This window comes from Podospora pseudoanserina, chromosome 2 (genome assembly GCF_035222485.1).
Source record: "Podospora pseudoanserina strain CBS 124.78 chromosome 2, whole genome shotgun sequence".
Lineage (NCBI taxonomy): Eukaryota > Fungi > Ascomycota > Sordariomycetes > Sordariales > Podosporaceae > Podospora > Podospora pseudoanserina.
Window position 1 is genome coordinate 2,918,678 of NC_085921.1, and position 14,927 is coordinate 2,933,604.

Genomic DNA, 14,927 nt, shown 5'->3' on the forward strand with positions numbered 1-14,927 from the left:
CTCTCACATGCACTTTGGTGGGCCCGTGCGTCACTGCCAGCTTGACGGGTGGATCCCGTTGCTGCAGCCCCTGAAATTCAACGGACGACGGGTGATCGCTGTGGCCCGATTGGCGAATCCAAGACAGCTCAGTCCACGGCCAAAATGTTTGCTGGCTCTTAAAACCAACTGTTCCTCCGCTCTTTCGTGGTACGGCACCATAATTTCGTATAGCTCGTCACGATGGGAAAGAAGGATGCTGCAGGAGTGTCCTCGGAAACTCAACCTCTCCTCGAGAAGTCCTCCACCAAGAAGCGCCTGAGCTTCGACCTCACCGACCATGTCGCAAAACGCCAAAGAATCGAAGAGCGAACTGACCATACACGATGGCGCATGCGCGACGACAAAGGACGCCAATCATGGGTGTATCTTGAGGACGACCAAGCTCTTAAAGATTGGCCCCAGAGCTTTGCTGACAAGTACTTTCTTGGCCTTCCTGTGGTACGTTCTTCTGGGCTTTTCAGGGCTTTACCATGGTCGAAACACTGCTCGAAACACTACTAACAATGTCTTAAAGAATGCCCCCGATCTCCCAAAGCCGACGACCCCTCTCGATGCGGTCCGAAACGGTCTCGAATTCTTCGAAAAGCTCCAACTGCCCAGCGGTCACTGGGGCTGTGAATATGGCGGTCCCATGTTCCTGCTACCGTGTATCGTTATAGCTTGGTATGTCACCAAGACGCCAATTCCCTGGTATTACGCGACCGAGATCAAGAATTATTTGTTTGCGCGCGCCAATCCCGAAGACGGTGGCTGGGGTCTGCATATCGAGGGCGAGACATCAGTCTTTGGAACATCGCTCAACTACACTGTCCTGCGGATTGTAGGTGTTGATGCGGACCACCCGGTGATGGTCAAGGCTCGCGCCACTCTGCACAAGATGGGAGGAGCGACACATGCCCCCCACTGGGCCAAGTGGTGGTTGGCCGTGATGGGAGTTGCCCAGTGGGATATCGTTAACCCAACACCCCCCGAGTTGTGGCTTCTCCCAGACTGGGTCCCTATTGCCCCTTGGAGATGGTGGATCCACATTCGCCAAGTGTTTCTGCCCATGAGCTATCTGTGGTCCAAGAGGTGGCAGGCTGAGGAAACGGAACTGATCCGCTCCCTTCGGCAAGAGTTGTTTGTGGAGGACTGGGCCAAGATCAATTGGGCTTCGCACCGCAACACCATCAACCCCAGGGACAACTACCATCCCAAGACGTGGGTGCTCAACACGGTAAACTGGTGTCTTGTCAATATCTGGAACCCAGTTTTGCGGACACAGGCGATTGCTAAGAAGGGCGAGGAGTGGGCCATGAAGCTCATCGAGATGGAGAATGAGAACACCGACCATGCTGATTTGGCCACGGTGTCAGGGCCCATGAACACGGTGTGCCTTTATGTCAAAGAGGGACCCGATTCCTATGCTGTGCGCAGGCATCGCGAGAGAGCCCACGAGTTCCTCTGGATGAAGGACGAGGGTTTGCTTGCCAATGGCACCAACGGTGTTCAGTGTTGGGATACTGCCTTTGCCATTCAGGCTGTGATGGATGCTGGTTTAACCGAGGATCCCCGTTGGCGGCCAATGCTGATGAAGGCGCTCGAGTTCTTGGATGATCAACAGATTCGCGAAAATGTCAAGGACCAGGACAAATGCTATCGCCAGCAACGCAAAGGCGGATGGGCCTTTAGCAACAAGGATCAAGGCTATGCTGTCAGCGACTGTGTTTCGGAAGCTCTCAAGTCTGTCATCATTCTCCAGAAGACTCCAGGTTTCCCAACCCTCATTGATGATCGGAGAATCTTTGACGCCATTGACACTCTTCTGACATACCAGAATCCTTCTGGCGGATGCTCGTCATATGAGCCCCCTCGCGCGGGTACTTGGATGGAGGTATTGAACGCTGCTGAGGTGTTTGGTAACATCATGGTCGAGTATGAGTATCCCGAGTGCACAACTGCGGTGGTCACGGCTTTGTCCCTCTTCCGCAATCACTGGCCGGAATACAGAACCAAAGAGATCGAGCGCTTCATCGAGCGCGCCGTAAAGTGGATCAAGACTGCCCAGAAGCCACATGGTGGGTGGTATGGGAGCTGGGGTATTTGCTTTACTTATGCCACCATGTTTGCCCTTGAGAGTTTGGCCAGCATTGGTGAGACATATAAGAACAGCGATTATGCCAAAAGGGGCTGTGACTTTTTGATCTCCAAACAGAGAGAGGACGGTGGTTGGTCTGAACATTACAGGGTATGTTCTGCTTTTACATTTTGTCACAATTGCAGGATGCTAACATGATGCAGGCATGTGAGACGGGCGAGTACATTGAGCATCCTTCAGGATCGCAAGTTGTCATGACTGCCTGGGCGGTAATTGCTCTCATGAAGGCAGACTACCCCAATCTTGAACACATCAAGAAAGGTATCAAGCTGATCATGGACCGCCAACAAAGCAATGGCGAGTGGCTTCAAGAAGCCATCGAGGGTGTCTTCAATAAGAGCTGCATGATTTCGTACCCCAACTACAAGTTTACCTTCACCCTGAAGGCTCTGGGCATGTTTGCTCGCAAGTACCCGAACGAAACTGTGGTTTGAGGACGATGGGCCAGAGAAAGAAAAAGATGATAATATGAGGCAAGATGGCAAAAGCATATGATGATGGTTTGGAGACATTCGGTAATGCTTTATACGTAATACTTAATTCATTTATTCCCCTTTCAGTCTTCATACAATTTCATTTCCCCCCTTTCAGTGCCACCACTTGGTGATGTTACTGTTGAGGAAGGCGGTGAAACGATTGCTCGTCATGGACCCCACTTCTGCAGGCATCCGCAGGTGGCAGAATTAGGTTGGCTGCAGGCAGTCCCAAGCTTGTTGGTGTGGTACCCCGCCAAAGCTTCCCCTGGTCAGCAGCTCTCTTAGGCTTCTTCTTTACAATTCGACAAGTATCTTTGGGCCAACCAGCTTTACACTTCTCATTCAAAGTTCCAGCTTCACTTTGTCTGTCACTTACAAATATCCCTTCAACTACTTGTTTGTAACAACCTATCTCCGCCTCCGTTGATATCTTCTCATCCATCCATCACCCTCTTCCCAGCTGCCATCATCGCCAAGACGGAACTAGATAGGTACCTACCCGATCGACCCGTTCCGACCTCCCAGCAACTTCTCACCAGGATGGCGGCTACATCGTACGCCTACCGTGGCCTCGAGGCCGTCGAAAAGAAAGATTGGGCCGCTGCCGTTCCCCTTCTCGACAAGGCGCTGGAGGATTCAAACTCCCCTCTTTGGCTGTTGGCCCGCTCGCACGCCCACCTCGAACTTAAGAACTATGAGGATGCCCTCCGCGATGCCGAACTTGCGTATCACGTTGCTGCCGAGAGAGGATCTGGGAGAAAGCAAATGATCGACGCCCAGTATCGCCGTGCTACCATTTACCACAGACTCAAGCAATATGCCGACTCGGACTGCTGTGCCAAATGGAGCATGCTCTTGGCAGAGGGTCGCCCAGCTCGTGAGGATGACGGGGTTGAGAAGAACGTTGATGCCGACGGGTACTACACGGTTACATACGAGGATGCGGTTGCCGATAACGCGAACCAGCCGGATTACTCCATGAGGGAGAGCTTGAAAGATCCAGGCGTGAAAGACCCAAATGCAAAGACGATCAAGACTGGGTTTGAGTCACAGTGGAAACGAGCGTATACGTGGAGAACTGTCGTTTTGGGGATTCTTAAGAGGCTGCCGAAGAATGACCCAGGGCGCAAAGTCCATGTTTCCAAGATACCACCAAAGCCAGAGCTGAAGAAGGTCGAGAAGAAGGCCGAGCCTCTGGTTGTGGAGCTGGACAGCGAGGATGAGAAGCCGGTTGCAAAGCCCAGCGAGCCTGCGCCGGGAAGTGTACCCGATGAAAAGCTCAAGCTTCGTACCGACTTTTACCAGTCCAACCAAAATGTAACAGTCTCACTGTTTGTCAAGGGTACGAAGAAGGAAGAGCTTAACGTCAAGTTCTCGAAGAACCAGGTATGCCAATCTGAACTTGGGCACATGCTGATCGGCTACTAACGGGCTGTAGGTTCAAATATCACCAATTGCTCGCGCCGCGGCCCCATACGTAAAGCCTGGCGACCGCGAGGCTTTCTCGACCTTGCACCTGAGCGGCGAGATCAATCCCGCTGGTTCTCGTTGGACCGCCACCCCATCGAAGATTGAGCTCGTCTTGCAGAAAGCTACACCAGGGAAGTGGGGCTCGTGGGGCAAGGAGGAAATCGGCATCGTAGAGAATGCGGATCAAGAAGAGGATATTGAAGAGGTCACCCCTTCTTCATCCAACCAGGCTTCGGCTCCTGCTGTCAAACCTGCCGCTGCTCCAGCCTACCCCACCAGCAGCCGGACCGGACCTAAGAACTGGGACAAGCTGGAGGAGCTGGAAGGGGTCGAGGACACTGAGAGTGATGTCAATGCCTTCTTCAAGAAGCTTTACAAGGACGCCTCCCCTGAGCAGCAACGCGCCATGATGAAGAGTTTTACTGAGAGTAATGGGACAGCTCTCAGCACGGACTGGAGCGATGTGAAGGGCAGGAAGGTGGAGACGGTGCCGCCTGAGGGTGTCGAGGTCAAGAAGTGGGATAGTTGAAGGTGGTCCCGAGGTTGGGATTTATTCTCTTGAGAAGTGGGACCGGTTGGATGGTTAATGGCAGTGATAGCGACGTGAACTTTTGTATCATGCTTTATTAGGGTGGTGGATAGGGGATGATGGCGTTGTGTTAGGCGCTGGCGTTGGAGTGTTTACAAAAGCGAAGCAAACTGGGCTGGTAGTAATGAGGAATATTTTTTACTTTGATCGTGCAAGGTGAAGGGATGGTTCGGAGATGAGACAAGTCGGCCTTGGACGGTCTTTGGAATGTGAACCAGGATATTTATACATTTGAGGGGTATTCCCAACAGGAAGGATGGCTCTTGGATTTGGAAGGAGCGTCAAGAGGCCACTTATAGGCCTCGAGGGTAGCTCATGGGGGATATTGCACGTTGAGAAGGCGTAGAACACTTGAACAATGTTCCAAGATACCAAGATCTGGGTATATCTGCGACAGTGCCCATCTTACCAAGTGAGCTCGGTCTTTTGCAAGAATCAAACCTGGGCGTGTCGTGAGATGTTCATCATCTAGGTAGGCTAATTACAATTCTATGTTCTAAAAAAAGGGGGTATAATCAAGTATTCGCCCGCTCATGCATCATGCTCATGGTCTAATCAACGCGATCCTTACTTGTCGATCGGCAGCTGTTTGCGCCCTCAGCCGCGACCGGCGTCGACGGCCGCAAACTTGTCCGCTCCACATCATCCAGCCGGGTGACGCTCATATCCGGACGTACCCTGAAAGTCTGACCCCTCCAATTCACCGTGGCTCCAAGAAGGACAGCCCAGGTCCAGATGGGAAATGCCAGAAACTCTCTCCCCAGCCAAGCGGCAAACCAAGTCAAAAACGGCTTCTTCTTGATTCCTCCTGTTCGCGTCGAGCCCAGGGCAAAAGCCGGCGTGTTTTCATCCACATCAACACTCTGCAGCTTATGCAGCTTGGCACTCAGCAATCTGTCCACGACCATCCAGACAGTGACGGCCGAGATCCAAATGGTACCAAACGCTTTCCAAGTGGGAGGTATTCCAAAAAAGGAGCGGAACCAAGGCAATGTTGTAAAGGCAAAGGCCATGTGGAGGCACCCGATCAGAGATTCCACACCTGGCTCCACAAGCGTGGCCGTTAACACGGTCCACTTTCGTACTCGAAGCCATCGTACACGGCGAGCAATGTAAGCGGCAACAGTCATGCCCGACATGGGCTGAATAGCTACCTCGCCGTGGACGAGCCCATGGTTCTTGAAGCCTGGGATCTTCGACTTGAAAATCAGATCGCCAATCAGGTGGTCCTCGCAGATGTAGGACGAGAAATAGTCGACACCCCGCCCACGAGCAGCATCGGCGGGGGGGATGAGGGGGTTTCGAGCAGGGTCGGTCAGGCGTTCCAAGTGAGACTTGCGAAACATGTTGCTCTTGCCAACGACACAGGGGGCGATACCAACTGTATTGATGGCGCTGTAGAATTTTGCGTGGGTGGTTGCCATGAACATTTCTTCGAGCCTGCCGCCATAGTCAAGGAGGCTCTTTGGCGCGCTGGTGTTGATAGGCCCCGACAGAAGTGCCTGTTCCTCTTCTGTCGCTGTCTTTGGCGTCTCAAGATCAATAACGAGAGGTAGTTGGTGGACAAACTTGTAGGGCTTGGTGCGAGTTCCATCGGGCAAGAAACCGTCCAGCTTGTCCACCATTCTTCCTGCTGAGTTGGCCCCAAGCCAAACATTACAGTCTGCTATCCAAATAATATCGCCCTTAGCCTCTCGGTATGCGCGGCTGATGTTGCGAATTTTGGGATTTGGCCCAAGCTTGTCAATGTGCCCACCATCGCCATGCAAAACAGGATCTTGCTCCTCAACGAACACCTTGGCGTCAAAGTCAGAATAGGCAGCGACGACTTTCTGTAGAACCGGGTAGGCGGGATCTCTCGTCGAATCAACGCATAGGTAGATGGTGAGCTTCGACTTGGGGTAGGCAAGCTGGAAGGTTGACGCGAGACATTCGTAGAGGCCAGCCTCAGCGCCCTTTACCGGTCGAATGACAGTGATGTGCGGTACTTCATCTTTCTCGAGGGTTGGGGAGAAAGGTTTTGGGTGAGGAGCTGAGTTGTTTCGGAGGCTAAAGACACAAAGAGGTGGTCGTTAGTAAACACCGAAGACAGTACCATGGTGGGACGTCATGGTCGTACATTTTGCAGATACCAATTCCTTGAACGGAAACGATGATGCAGGTCCAAACGAAGCTGACCAAGGCCGCGCCCTGGACGATCATCGGCATTTGGTCATTGTGAGCAGGCATCGAGATAGAATAGCAACGCGCGCAGAAACTTAGGAGAAAAGGAAAGGATCGTGATCGTGATCGTGACTGTGATCAGCAGCTTTGCTGACGGGAGATTTCGGTGACACAGGATATAATAAAAACAGAGGCGCATGGCTGGCTGGCAACAAGTCGCATGTTAGAAGCTAAGTCCCCATGTGGGGCGTCGCTGCCCTCTCCGATCGACCCTCGCACCGCGAAGAGTAACCACAACACGCGATGTGATCAGTCATTGCAGGCATGGGCGCGGTAGGATGAGGGTATTTTGCGCATCTCCGGAGGCGCCGGAGACATTTTCTGGTAGATGACAAGTTCGAAAACAAAGATTCCGGCTGGGCCGTTGGATTTCTGATGACGGTGCTCGGCGGAGCTTCTTCAGAGCTCCAGTGAGAGCCCCCGTTAGATTTTGGCGCAACGGCCGGGGGGCACCTGGAAGTTTATTCCAGATGTTCCGATAAACTGCCGGCCGGCAACCTTCGAGTGACCCACACTTCCAGGGCATGGTGAGTGCCTTTTCGCCTGACAAGTCAGGCCAAATGCAGAAAATTTCGGGAGCTTCAAAAGCTTCCCACAAGCTCTTGTCAGCTGCATCCCACTTTCCACTTCCATTCCAACAACAAGTCGCATAATCGCAACCATTTCTTTCCACCGGATGTGACAGAACACCCCGTGTGCGATATGTCAACTTGACATCTTTGTTTGCTGTCAGCAGATATCTTTGGGACCGCTGAATGGGCCACAATCTGTTTGTACCTCGCAAGAGTGAGTCAACACATCATTCCCTTTTCTTCGACTTCTACCGATACCATTGCCCTCGAGTGAGGCCAATTGGTATGGCACACATTGCGGTGATGACTACTTTGGAGCTTAGAGCAAATATCCTTCAGTGGATGCTCAATGTATGCCCATGTATTAGACTACAACGGTATCTGAGCAATGTCGAGTCAAACAATTTTTGGGGGGATCATGCACAGCTGCCATCTTGACTGCATACTGACGTTTCCTAGCTCAGGTCGATATGAGTGACAATGGCGACGGTTGAACCTACAGTCAGTCCCGCGACTGCGCCTCCCGGCGAGTCGAGCAAAACAGTAACCACAAGGGCCCCAGCTGGGTCGCCGAGGACGCCATTGAATCAAATCTATGCGCTGCCCGCACCCATTCGGACCTTCCCTTTACCTGCGTTCTATCCAAACAACCCAATCTCTCTTTTTCACTTGGTGTACGCCTGGTTGAGACAGGTTCTGTCCCCGCCATCCAAAGAACCGTCTGTCATCCATATTGGAGTATGGGATCCAGATACATGTTCTGTTCATGTCCCAGACCAAGCGTCCATCCGGGCTCTCTGGGAGCAGGGATTCTTTGGCAAAGGAAGTCTGAGTCGTAGTGAGCCTAATTGGCTGAAGAGGGAGCTCGCTCGGCGAGGTTCGCCTGAAGGAAAGACGGTGAGCGAGGTTCGCACAGAGTCGCGTCGTGAGGAACGCCGCCTTGCCAAATGGGAAAGAGCAAAGGCAGAGCTGGAGGCTATTGAACGCCAGAGGCTTGCCGAGGCTGCCCTCCAAACACCACCGGTAACAACCGAACCCCGACCTGAGACCAAGAGTGCCCCTGAGGAAGAGGCCGTGTCTGCCAAGCTCCCCCCGTTGAAGCTCCCTAAGCCTGTGGTCAAGTCATTCTCGGTGCCGAAACTGAAGAACCCAGTCCCTACTGGACTACCCTCGCCGCCTCTGGAGAATGGAGTGTCCAACGGTCATGTAGCGCACGGAAAGCCCCCTGTCGGACCTGCAGAGATTCTTGCGTTGCCTAACTCGTTGGCGAAGATCAATGGCACCCTGAACAACATGATGCTTACAGAGCTGAGACCACCCACTGGCCCAGCAGAGTTGCTGGCCCTGCCCAACTCAGCAGCAGACCTTGTCACGAAGTCGGGCTTGGCATCCACTGTGAATGTCTCTGGCGAACAGGTGAATGGTGTCAGCCCGATTGATGGCCTCAGTGGTCATACAGGAAAGGCGAGTGCCTTTGCCCACACGGTAGGTGACGCTCAGGAAACACACAAGCCCATCTTCCCCGAGGACTTGCTACCCACACCTTGCTGCACCCCTACCAAACGGTCAGCAACCGGCTCTTCCGTCCAGGATAAAGAAGAACCCTCGCAGCCCGTTGCCAAACGTCAAAAGAGCGTCCGTTTCTCTCCCCAAGTCGAGTCCACCACCTTCAACCGTGGTGATCCGCCCAGTCCCGGTCTCGTGTCACCAGCCGAGCCAGCTGCCAAGTCGAATAGCTTTGCTGTCCCTGCTACCGCTCTGGAGATTCAGGATAAGGAACACTTCCAGCTCGCGCCCGAAGAAGCCTTCTTTCTCGCCTTCTCACTTGGCGCTCTCAAGGTCATCGACCCCAAGACCAAAGAACCAATCTCTAACGAGCGACTGTTCAGTCTTTTCCGCTCCTATTCCTACTTCCCCCCCTCGGCTGGTCTTCACCCTGACGACCCGTTTCTCGTACACTACGCCGTTTATCATCACTTCCGCTCCCTCGGCTGGGTGCCACGTCATGGCATCAAGTTTGGTGTCGATTGGATTTTGTACCAACGTGGTCCGGTGTTTGATCACAGTGAGTTTGGCCTGATGGTCATGCCTGCTTTCTCGGATGCTCGGTGGGAGGAATACGAACATCAAAAGCCGAAGAAGTCGTGGTCTTGGCTGATGGGTGTCAACCGTGTGCTGTCACACGTCTTGAAGAGTCTGGTGCTTGTTTACGTCGACGTGCCGCCTCCTCCTGTTTTCGATGAGGCGATGAAGGAGGGTGGCATTGCTGCTGCTCTCAGGAAGTACAAGATACGGGAGGTTATGGTCAGGAGATTTTCCGTCAACCGCAACAGATGATGATCTTTTTTGTATAACCTATAAATGCATTGGGACGGCGTTGGTATTTTCAGGTTGGATTCTGTACAACAAAATGGCAGCATGGAATGGCATGGGAAAAAGGCAGGCAGTTTTAAGGCATGGACCTTGGGTCCCAAATCTGAAGCTCGTTTCATCATCTTGTATCTCTTTTGGTGCCCGCCTTCGCACATGTTTGCCTTGCCCCAAGAACGTCAATTCCTCTTCCTCCTCCCCACCATCCACAAATCCCTAAACCTCGAACCCTCCTGGTCAACAAGCTCTCTCGGCTTACCATCCTCCACGATCCTCCCCTCATCCATAACAACCACCCTGTCAAAATTCATCACCATACCCAGCCGATGGCTGACCATCACAATGGTATACCCAGCAAACTCATCCAAAATCATCCTCTGCATCGCCTCGTCAGTATCCTTATCCACACTAGAACTAACCTCATCAAGAAGCAGCACCCCTCCCTCGTTTTGTTTCCCCTTGCCTCTACCACGGATCCGTCCTCTGAGAATCGCCCTCGCCAAGCTAAAAAGCTGTTTTTGTCCCTGAGATAACGTGTCTGATGACATGGGCGCTTGCAAGCCGCCTCGTTCCGAAACAAAGGACTGCCAGAGGGAGACAATCCCCAACACGGAGCGACATTCTTCTTCGGAGGCGAGCCCAAACGGGTCGAGGTTGGCTTGGAAGGACGTTCCGTCTGGGAGGAAGACTGGGTCTTGGGGGACGGCGATGATGCGCTGGCGGAGGGTGGAGCGGTGGATTTTGGCGAGGGGGAGAGAGTCGATTTCTATGGTGGAGGCGGGGGAAGAAATAGGGTCGAGGAGGCGGAGGAGGAGGAGGAGGAGGGAGGATTTGCCGCTGGTGATGTTAGCTCATTGTCAAGACTGGAGACGAGTAGAGGGGGGAAGGGGGACGAACCTGCCGCTTCTACCGCAGATGGCCACCTTCTGACCTGGAAGGATATCAATGTTCAGATCTTTGAGGGCGAAGTTCTGGCCTTCTACTCCCGGCTTGCCATCCTCGTCCCCGCTGTAACAACAACTGTCAAGGCTGGACCTAGAAAAAAGCGTCAGGGGGTGGGGGGGGGATAAAAAGACATACCCATACGAAGCCGACACTCCCGTCATCTTAATCTCTCCCTTCGCCGGCCACTCCTCCCCGGCAGCAAATCCTCTCCCTCCCTATTCTCACTCCTAACCGTCTCCCCAAACGCCTTCAACCGACTGACAGCACCAATCGACGTTTCCAACATGGTGTAAAACCTGATAATGTACGAAAACGCCTCCCCAAAGATCATCAGCGTCACCAAACTGGCTCCAGTAAACGCAGTATTTGTGCGCATCTGCGTCGACAGGGTGATCACCGCCACTGCCAACACAGCAACAACAATCTGCAGCGTAAAAGCCAGCCAGCGCTGGATCATGGCTAGGAGATACGCCGGTCTTTGAGAAGTGTCGAGGAGGATGTCATTCTTCTTGACAGACTCAGGCACCCAGCCAAAGGCGCGGTATGTAGCGAGACCTTTGATCGTGTCGATAAAGTGGGAGCTTATTAAACATCAATGTCAGTTATTCATAGTCAAGATTGGTTTCATCCTCAACGCGCGCGCGGGGGGGGGGTACTTACTACAGCGGGCTCTTGGCCTCCAAATCCAGCAATCGGATCTGTCTCGACGTCCGCAGATAAAACTTTTGAATCCCGTACAAGACCACCGCCAGGAACGGGTAAGCAACGGCCAGATAAGGGGACGCTGTAGCAACCACTGCCGCCATTCCGAGGCAGTTGAAGATGTACAGTATGAGATTGACAAGCGCCATGGGAAGCTGCCCGTCGACCAAAGTCATATCCTGTGAGAACAAGTTGGTCACGATACCAGTATCGGTTGTCGTAAAGAACTTGAGAGGCGCGTTGATGACCGTTCGGAGCGTTTCGAGATGTAGTCTAGCCCCTGATATTGTGATCATGGAGGTAAAGACCACCAAAGCCGAAAGGAACAGAGACATCAGTGCACCCAACTGGAACAGCGCGTATAATCCATTGTAGAACGCATTGGACCGCTGTGGCTGAGGCGATGCGACATCCTCTGACCAGAACTTCAGCCAGATTGTGGAGAAGTTGATGCAGAAACCCCAGCCGAAGCCTGCCATGATCAATACAATAACGCCAAAGAGGTTGAGGCGAGCAAGATAATACTGGTATATCGTAAAGTCGCCCGTTGCCCTCGTCTTGTCCGCTTCTGGGCTGAAGGCCGTGACCTTGTTCGGGGTCATCTTCAGAGTCGTGCTCAGACCTGGTTTTTCCTGTACTGCCAAATCCTCCTTCGAGCTTGCGGCATCGCACTCCTGGACACCCAAGCTGTTGACGTACATGTCATTCTTCATCAGCTCCTGAAAGGTCCCCTGCTCGACAATCCTGCCATCTGAACCCAGTGCGACGATGTGGTCTGCCGATGGTAGGTGTCGGATGGAGTGGGTGCAAAGGACAACTGTAGCTCCTCTCCGACGTAACAAGCCATCCGGGGAGAAGACACGGCGAAACACTTGTTCCTCCGTGTCAGCGTCCAAGCCGCTGAGAATGTCGTCAAAAACCAACAACTTCGAGTCCGTATACAAAGCTCTGGCCATCGACACCCGTTGCTTCTGTCCTCCACTCAGGGATATCCCATTGCTTCCAACATTGGTCTCGTCACCTTGGGGCAGAAGTTCGAGGTCTTGGCGAAGCACGGTAGCTTCAACGACTTCGTCAAATCGTTCTTGATTGAAGGCGTCGAAGCCAATGATGTTTTCCCTGATTGTTGCGTTCGAGAGGTAAGGGGTCTGGTCGCAATACCCAATTTTGCGGAAGCGGCTTGCCACATGAAGTGTACCTCCAAATACAGGCACTTCGCCCAGCAAAGCTTTGCAGAGCGTCGACTTGCCAGAAGCCACGGGCCCAATGACGATGGTCAAACTGGAGTGTGGGATGCGGATATCGATATCATGAAGAGCAGTCTTGTCGTTGTCCCAACCAAACTTGCCATCCGTGATCTCAAGGCCGGGGTCGGCGTGAACCTCAACACTTTCCGAACCCAGCTTTGACGTGGGTGAGCTGGCACTGCGGTCCATAAGGATCTCGGACTGGCGAAAGTCGGTGCGATAATCTTGTGCCAGAAAAGCCTGAATGCGATTCAGACACGTCAGGGCCGCCAGGAAACTTGGGATATGCTGGAACAGTGATCCCAGAGGGTTGGCCAACAGCAGAATGTAGGAAATGGACGTGAAGATCGTAGTCACATCTAATGTCCTGGAGGCAAAGGCAAAGGTTACAACAGGGGAAAGGCACAACGGAGTGTAACCCACTGCCGCTGCATAAACCTGGACGATCCGGAATCTTGCCCCAGCCCCGAGCTCGTCCACCCTCATGGCCTGAATCGACTCCTCAACTGGAGCCGAGAGGCCAGATATCTTGAGGTGCTTCATCTGTGTGATCATGTTCGTGGTGAGCCCTACTCGCTTTTGTATCCTCTCCATCCAAGCCTTTTGCCTAGGGCCAGTAAGCTTGGCAAGGAAGAAGGAGCAGACAACACAAACGCCGACGACAATGACAGGGGCGGTGAAGGCAACCCCGATTTTCCTGGACAGTAACCAGCAGGCAAAGACGACCTCGACCATGTTGGCCCAAAACTCGTGCATCTCCAAGCATCCGACCAGAACGCGTTCGATATCGGCACTCATCAAGGTGAGGGCGGCCGAATCGTCGGCAGCTGAGATTCTGGCTTCGGTTGTCTTTCTGTACACGGCAGCGGCAAGTAGGCCGCGGGTCATGTACATGGCGCGTTCTTGAAAGTACCAGTAAAAGGCTGATGACACTGCCATACCGACATAGATAAGCAGTCCCGCGCCGATCAATCCGTATCCGATGTTCTTCGGACTCATTTCGACGGGCTGTTCAAGGTATCCCAGGAGTGTTTCGATGAGGAAAGGTTGGCAAAGCTGGAAGGCCCCGAACGCAATACGAGGTCCGACGGGCAACAAAAAGGACACAGCCAAAGCTTTCATGACTGCCTTTGCCAGTCCGTGCCGCCGCTTTCCCAGCTTTGTACCCTCGAAATTATGACCAGCTTCAGCGTACAGCTTGGCAGAAGCGATATTATGGTCTAAGGGGAAGAGATCATCAATGGTGAGGACACCTCGATATCCCCTCAAAAACAGCTTGTTGAGCCAGAAGTATGCACCAAGACCGTAGAGACCTGCTGTTTCCTCGGGACTGTGGGCACCTTTTTCCCATTGTAGAATCCATCTTGACTTGGATTGGGATTCGAGCACAATAAGAAGAGCCCTGATAGCTACGCCAACAGTGAAGATGCTAGCGTAGTTGAGCTCGTCATGATTCGAGGATGCCAGCCATATGGTTCTAGTCTGGGAGATATCCAGGAGAGTGGCGATAAAGAGATAGGCGTTCAAGAAGATGGATGGACGTGGTGATTTGGTGTGTTCGAGGGAAGAGAGTAGAAGCATGCAAATACTAGATGTGAGAGCCAAGGCATCGGCAGGAATGAAGTATATGCCCAATTTCCGTGATTTTGCAATGCTCAAGACTAGCTGGCAGAACACAAAGATGCCGTAGATGGCTATAGATATCTGTTGAAAGAAAGAACTGTCAGCCCATGATCAAACAGGGGCACACTTGGCAGCTGGATTTCTCACCAGCTTCAAGTAACGCAAAATAACCCCTCCAACAATACCTGGCTTGCGGTGTAGCTGGACGATTCTTGGTAGAGAAAGTGCAATGAAAATGGCAGCTGGAATAATGGCGAGAAATATCTTTTCAAATTTGAGAGTGAAGTCGAAATCCCCTCGGCAGCCCTGGACCGACGGTCCAAACGACGCGTCGTCGGTACAGGTTGCGAAGTCCATGCTGGATGATGATATCCTCAGGTGGATTCCCGATCAAGAGCATGTTTCGAGCAATCTCTACAGAGAATCCTCGAAGGGCGGTGTCGGCAAAGGCGCCTCAATATCGCGGTTCAATATGGTGGACGCGGGGTTCCTGCTGCAGTCCGAAGTCCAGTGCTTTCCCGTTTCTCGAAT

General features: G+C 52.8%; 5 protein-coding genes across 5 annotated transcripts; 3 read left to right on the forward strand and 2 right to left on the reverse strand.

Annotated features, from left to right (window-relative positions):
• Window positions 1–100: 100 nt before the first annotated feature.
• Window positions 101–2,745, forward strand: ERG7 (Lanosterol synthase (Oxidosqualene--lanosterol cyclase)). Its single transcript, XM_062944468.1, has 3 exons — window positions 101–480; window positions 557–2,269; window positions 2,323–2,745. The coding sequence occupies exons 1-3, from the start codon at window positions 223–225 to the stop codon at window positions 2,611–2,613; spliced, it is 2,262 nt and encodes a 753-aa protein (XP_062803294.1). The 5' UTR covers window positions 101–222; the 3' UTR covers window positions 2,614–2,745.
• A 169-nt stretch (window positions 2,746–2,914) lies between these two features.
• Window positions 2,915–4,905, forward strand: SGT1 (Cochaperone protein). The gene is made up of 2 exons (XM_062944469.1): window positions 2,915–4,041; window positions 4,094–4,905. Exons 1-2 carry the CDS (start codon window positions 3,196–3,198, stop codon window positions 4,652–4,654), a joined length of 1,407 nt encoding a protein of 468 aa, XP_062803295.1. The 5' UTR covers window positions 2,915–3,195; the 3' UTR covers window positions 4,655–4,905.
• A 280-nt stretch (window positions 4,906–5,185) lies between these two features.
• HSX11_2 (Ceramide glucosyltransferase) lies at window positions 5,186–7,336 on the reverse strand. Its single transcript, XM_062944470.1, has 2 exons — window positions 6,834–7,336; window positions 5,186–6,763 (listed from the first exon to the last, which is right to left on the reverse strand). Exons 1-2 carry the CDS (start codon window positions 6,941–6,943, stop codon window positions 5,266–5,268), a joined length of 1,608 nt encoding a protein of 535 aa, XP_062803296.1. The 5' UTR covers window positions 6,944–7,336; the 3' UTR covers window positions 5,186–5,265.
• A 57-nt stretch (window positions 7,337–7,393) lies between these two features.
• Window positions 7,394–9,846, forward strand: SEN2 (tRNA splicing endonuclease subunit sen2; the record flags this gene model as incomplete). The annotated part of the gene is made up of 2 exons (XM_062944471.1): window positions 7,394–7,723; window positions 8,012–9,846. The coding sequence occupies exons 1-2, from the start codon at window positions 7,693–7,695 to the stop codon at window positions 9,844–9,846; spliced, it is 1,866 nt and encodes a 621-aa protein (XP_062803297.1). The 5' UTR covers window positions 7,394–7,692.
• A 35-nt stretch (window positions 9,847–9,881) lies between these two features.
• QC764_207550 (uncharacterized protein) lies at window positions 9,882–14,881 on the reverse strand. Its single transcript, XM_062944472.1, is given in 6 exon segments — window positions 9,882–10,716; window positions 10,777–10,887; window positions 10,960–11,039; window positions 11,057–11,405; window positions 11,485–14,477; window positions 14,544–14,881. 6 exon segments carry the CDS (start codon window positions 14,751–14,753, stop codon window positions 10,059–10,061), a joined length of 4,401 nt encoding a protein of 1,466 aa, XP_062803298.1. The 5' UTR covers window positions 14,754–14,881; the 3' UTR covers window positions 9,882–10,058.
• Window positions 14,882–14,927: the final 46 nt, after the last annotated feature.

Excerpts from the sequence above, each read along its gene's own strand:
- ERG7 (XM_062944468.1), top strand. The coding sequence starts at position 223 with ATGGGAAAGAAGGATGCTGCAGGAGTGTCCTCGGAAACTCAACCTCTC. Across the intron at positions 481-556 it reads ACTTTCTTGGCCTTCCTGTG|AATGCCCCCGATCTCCCAAA; the intron begins GTACGTTCTTCT and ends AATGTCTTAAAG. Across the intron at positions 2,270-2,322 it reads GTTGGTCTGAACATTACAGG|GCATGTGAGACGGGCGAGTA; the intron begins GTATGTTCTGCT and ends AACATGATGCAG.
- SGT1 (XM_062944469.1), top strand. The coding sequence starts at position 3,196 with ATGGCGGCTACATCGTACGCCTACCGTGGCCTCGAGGCCGTCGAAAAG. Across the intron at positions 4,042-4,093 it reads TCAAGTTCTCGAAGAACCAG|GTTCAAATATCACCAATTGC; the intron begins GTATGCCAATCT and ends AACGGGCTGTAG.
- HSX11_2 (XM_062944470.1), bottom strand. The coding sequence starts at position 6,943 with ATGCCTGCTCACAATGACCAAATGCCGATGATCGTCCAGGGCGCGGCC. Across the intron at positions 6,764-6,833 it reads GGAATTGGTATCTGCAAAAT|CCTCCGAAACAACTCAGCTC; the intron begins GTACGACCATGA and ends TTGTGTCTTTAG.
- QC764_207550 (XM_062944472.1), bottom strand. The coding sequence starts at position 14,753 with ATGGACTTCGCAACCTGTACCGACGACGCGTCGTTTGGACCGTCGGTC. Across the intron at positions 11,406-11,484 it reads GAGGCCAAGAGCCCGCTGTA|CTCCCACTTTATCGACACGA; the intron begins GTAAGTACCCCC and ends ATGTTTAATAAG. Across the intron at positions 10,888-10,959 it reads GGAGTGTCGGCTTCGTATGG|CGGGGACGAGGATGGCAAGC; the intron begins GTATGTCTTTTT and ends TTGTTGTTACAG.